The sequence below is a fragment of the Chiloscyllium plagiosum genome, unplaced genomic scaffold, assembly GCF_037043375.1.
Source record: "Chiloscyllium plagiosum isolate Xiang-an unplaced genomic scaffold, Cpla_swu_hap1 HiC_scaffold_39, whole genome shotgun sequence".
Lineage (NCBI taxonomy): Eukaryota > Metazoa > Chordata > Chondrichthyes > Orectolobiformes > Hemiscylliidae > Chiloscyllium > Chiloscyllium plagiosum.
In genome coordinates, this window is record NW_028270177.1 from 100,280,202 (window position 1) to 100,284,258 (window position 4,057).

Below are 4,057 nucleotides of genomic sequence, written 5' to 3' on the forward strand. Positions count from 1 at the left end.
GGTTGAAGGTTCAACGAGTTAACATTTTGTTTATAATAACAAATCAAACAAGCCAGGGTTGTGAATATATATGCAATAAATGTAGAATGAAAAGTAAAGTGCCTATCTCAGAAATTACCCTGTAGAAAATGGGCATTGCGTGGGGGTGCAGAAATGTACACCATGAAGTGGGTGTGGCCATGTTCAATAAGATTGCTTGCATTCAACACCAGAGAGCTAAAATAGAGTTGATGGGAAACATATAGATGAAAAAATCGAAACAATCCATACAACAGCCAAAAAGGCCTCATGATCCACAATGTCAGGATGGGAAAACATACACCAAACCAACTCTGCAACCTTGCACATCTTTGCATTCCAAGTGTCCATCTAAATATATGCTTCTCAATTGAATTTCTCAAACTTTGCAAACGTTATAGAAAAAGGGATTTCACTGTACTTTCGTCATATGTTTGCTTACATTGTTCAGTATAACAATAATAGTTATAAAAATAGCATTTGGAATCTTTTGAGACACCAAGTGTCCCAGCGGTCATGCTTGTCTGCTAATTAAATGCTCGTGACTGTCATTCTTCAGAGTGTTGGAGGACGCAATTCAAACCAGAAAGCATTGGAAATACCGAGCAGTTCTGAAATTGCATTAGGGTGGGAAAGGGAATTACTGTTTTGCTTTGGATATGCTTCCTCTTCCTAAACTTGATAGTAATGATTTGCGGACTCCAGCATATTTTTCCGTCAGTTCAATACAGAGAGATTGTCACGAGGGTGCAGGCGACTTCACTCAGAAAGTGCATCAGTCAATGGACAACATAAGAAAAATATACTACACCATATTGGCTACCATTGGTGTTCCAAGTAAGTGATTGTAAACTTTTCCAATGTTATAGATCTGAGGGTTCTTTTCTCCCAGTTAGTTGTACAATTGGTTTACAGTACACATTCATGCCAACAGCGAATGTTCAGTTCCATGAAACTTGCCATGTTGGTCCTTATTCTCAAGTTCTCCCCTTGACTGAAGTTTGGTACTATTAGGCTGAAGCAACCACTTGTGATCTTTGAATGCAATGGCGTAAGGTCTTTTGAGATTTTGGTGATGTTCATTACTTACGTGTGAGGGATCTCCATGCAGATTTCACTCTTTCACCACGGTATTTGACATGTTTCTCCGGTTATGAATTATTATTTAAAACTTTAATTTCAAATGCAATTTCTGTAATTCAGAAGACTTGATTGGCTTCTGAGTATTCATTCCATTGGGTGATCAATAGTTAGACATGTATTTGCAGATCAGGCCGTCGAGTAATTCGTAGAAAATATCTACACTTTCCGATTTCGGGTATTTATAATCTCACCAATTGGTTAATTCTGTTTCATGTTATGAATGGTGGATCATTTTGCAGAATGGTCTACTCTCTGTTCGTCCGTTTAGACTTCTGCTCAGCTAAGCTTATCCCTTCATAAATCAACGTGCAATAACCTAGAGCACAAACAGGGGCGATGCCCAATGGAAATTTGATGTCAAAACAAAAGGACACCAGCAACACCAACATAAAATAATCTCATGGACACACTGAACAGGTCTGGCTGCATCTGTATTAAGGTTAATCATGTTTAAGCAACTAAATCAACGTGGAAATTGGATTTATGCTGATTACTTGGTGCAGGTTTGGGAATTTGAAAGAATTAAATAGAAAAGTGAAAAAAAGAGAGAAAGAGAAGCATTACTGATAAGAGGAGCGGGAATAAAATGGTTTATTCGTGAGCCGAGAATCAGACGTACAGTCACAGAGACCTAGCGCATATCAAAAGGTTATTTGTCCCATCATATCAGTGCCACCCAGCAACAACTTTCTCACTCCTCTAATTCCATTTTCTTGCCATTAGCCAAGAGACCACGAGCAAATATATGTAAACATTTGAAAATAGCCCACTGTGCTGCCAAAAGAAAAAAACCATTGAAAAGCAGACATAATGATGTGGACATGGGAAATCAACATGAAGTAGATGCAACAAAACCACGCAAAACATAAAACGTCAGAAAAATACGGCTCGTCTTGCAGAATCTGTACAGACAAATCACAGTTAATGTTTCTTATTCAGTAACACTGTCTCAGAACTAATCGAAGGAGAGTGTGTGCTACTTCTCCTAACCTAGCATGACTTCACACCCTCAAACCAATCCAGCGCCCCAAAGTGGATTTTTCCCACATAAGTTGCAGTGCTTGCCTATCAACCTCCTCCCTCATCTTCCATCTATCTATATTACAGCCTTGAGTACTCAATATTCGGTTTTACAATTTAAGAATATGAATTCAGACCTGCATGCACAGAGTATCTATCTCCTTCTCGCCTATCATAGAAATCCCCTCACATTTCTTCACTGCCTCTTTCGGAAAAATCTCCATGCAATGTATGAATTGAATGCATACAGTTTAGAAACAGACCATTTCAATACCAATTCATTTTTATTTGCAGTAAACCTGGTGGCAATTGCTAACCTATCCCGGGGAAGGTGCGGCCTCTCAGCCTGCACCACTCGCTACTTGGTAGCCATAGCAGCAGCTGATCTAATGGTCATCATTGCAGAAGTAGTGCTGAGGCAATTCAGGTATTATTATTTCCCATTATGTTTTCTCGACATCACTCCAGTGTGCAGCGTGACCTATTTCTTGGCTCGTGCAACTGCCGATTGTTCCGTCTGGTATACTGTGACTTTTACGTTTGATCGATTTGTTCTCATTTGTTGCCAGAATCTGAAAACAAAATATTGCACCAGCAAAACTGCAGGCGTGGTTTTAGCTACAACCAGCCTTCTGCTTTGTTGCAAAAACGTTTCATTCTACTTTGCATATGAACCTGGAATGATCATTGACAACGTACCATGGTATTGTCACACGAAACCAAGCTATTACTCTGATCCTGCATGGTTGGGATTTGACTGGCTCGATACAGTTTTAACGCCATTGCTCCCGTTCAATTTAATTCTCCTGCTTAACCCTCTGACAGTCCGATACATTTTAATGTCTAGTCGAGTGCGCAAGTGTTTGAAGGATCACAGCAAGGGAAGAGACATCGAAATGGAAAGCCGAAAGAAATCTGCAATTTTACTGTTTACTATATCGGGAAGCTTTATACTTCTATGGCTAAACCGTGTTATATATTTCATATGCTACAGAATTACAGGAACTGATCCCTTGAATTACAACAGTTCATCGTATGTCTTTGGAGAAATTGGATTGATGCTGAGAAATTTAAGTTGCTGCACAAATACAGTAATTTATGGAGTGACCCAGGCTAAGTTCAGGGAAGAGCTCAAGATTGCAGTGAAGTATCTGTATACAACAATAATTCAATTTCTCACTAAACAGCACAATTGAAATTAGTGGAAACGTGGTTCATAATTACGACGTGCTTCGTCGTACAGCAATACCGTAGAAAGTTGAATGGTGGAAAGGTATGAGTGACGAGATTTCTACATCCTAAACTTATACACTTGAGTGTGAACAATATGTCTATCCTCAACACTCAGCAACGCCGTCGAGGTTTTTCGTATATGTTGCCCTTCCTTTGCACTCAGCTTGCAACAGCCTCAGGGGACTGAAGAATATAATTCTTTTACCTTCAGTCTGTTTCACACTTTCTCCTCCCTGTGCTCTGATATCGTCGACTTGAAAGCTTTTGTTACTACACCAAATCTTTGCAACGCTCAAAGTCTTGCAATATTTTTAAAAAGTGAAATATTGCCAGCCATCATCCGACATTTCAGATCTTGCAAAACTCTCCATCTCTGTATAGCTGACATTTCGAAAATGGAATCCACATTTATGTCCTCCAGCACTGACAATCTCCCCTCCAATATCCCCGACAGTTTCCTGTTTCATTTAACATCTTCAAGTAATGCAAATATTTCAGTTTCTTAGCCGTGTCCATCTCTTAACAATATATGTCGCAGTAACAATGAGAAATTCCTGCAAAAAATGGCTTTCAGGGACATTGCAACATCAAAGGACACACACAGACTCTAACACCAGATAAAATATTGCCACTATCTGCAGAT

At 39.4% G+C, this 4,057-nt stretch overlaps 1 protein-coding gene across 1 annotated transcript; it reads left to right on the forward strand.

The window, feature by feature from the left end:
• Positions 1-794: 794 nt before the first annotated feature.
• On the forward strand, positions 795-3,377 carry LOC148138905 (putative G protein-coupled receptor 139). Its single transcript, XM_087981377.1, has 2 exons — positions 795-855; positions 2,476-3,377. Exons 1-2 carry the CDS (start codon positions 801-803, stop codon positions 3,375-3,377), a joined length of 957 nt encoding a protein of 318 aa, XP_087837503.1. The 5' UTR covers positions 795-800.
• The last annotated feature ends 680 nt before the right edge of the window (positions 3,378-4,057 follow it).

Excerpts from the sequence above, each read along its gene's own strand:
- LOC148138905 (XM_087981377.1), top strand. The coding sequence starts at position 801 with ATGGACAACATAAGAAAAATATACTACACCATATTGGCTACCATTGGT. Across the intron at positions 856-2,475 it reads GGCTACCATTGGTGTTCCAA|TAAACCTGGTGGCAATTGCT; the intron begins GTAAGTGATTGT and ends TTTTATTTGCAG.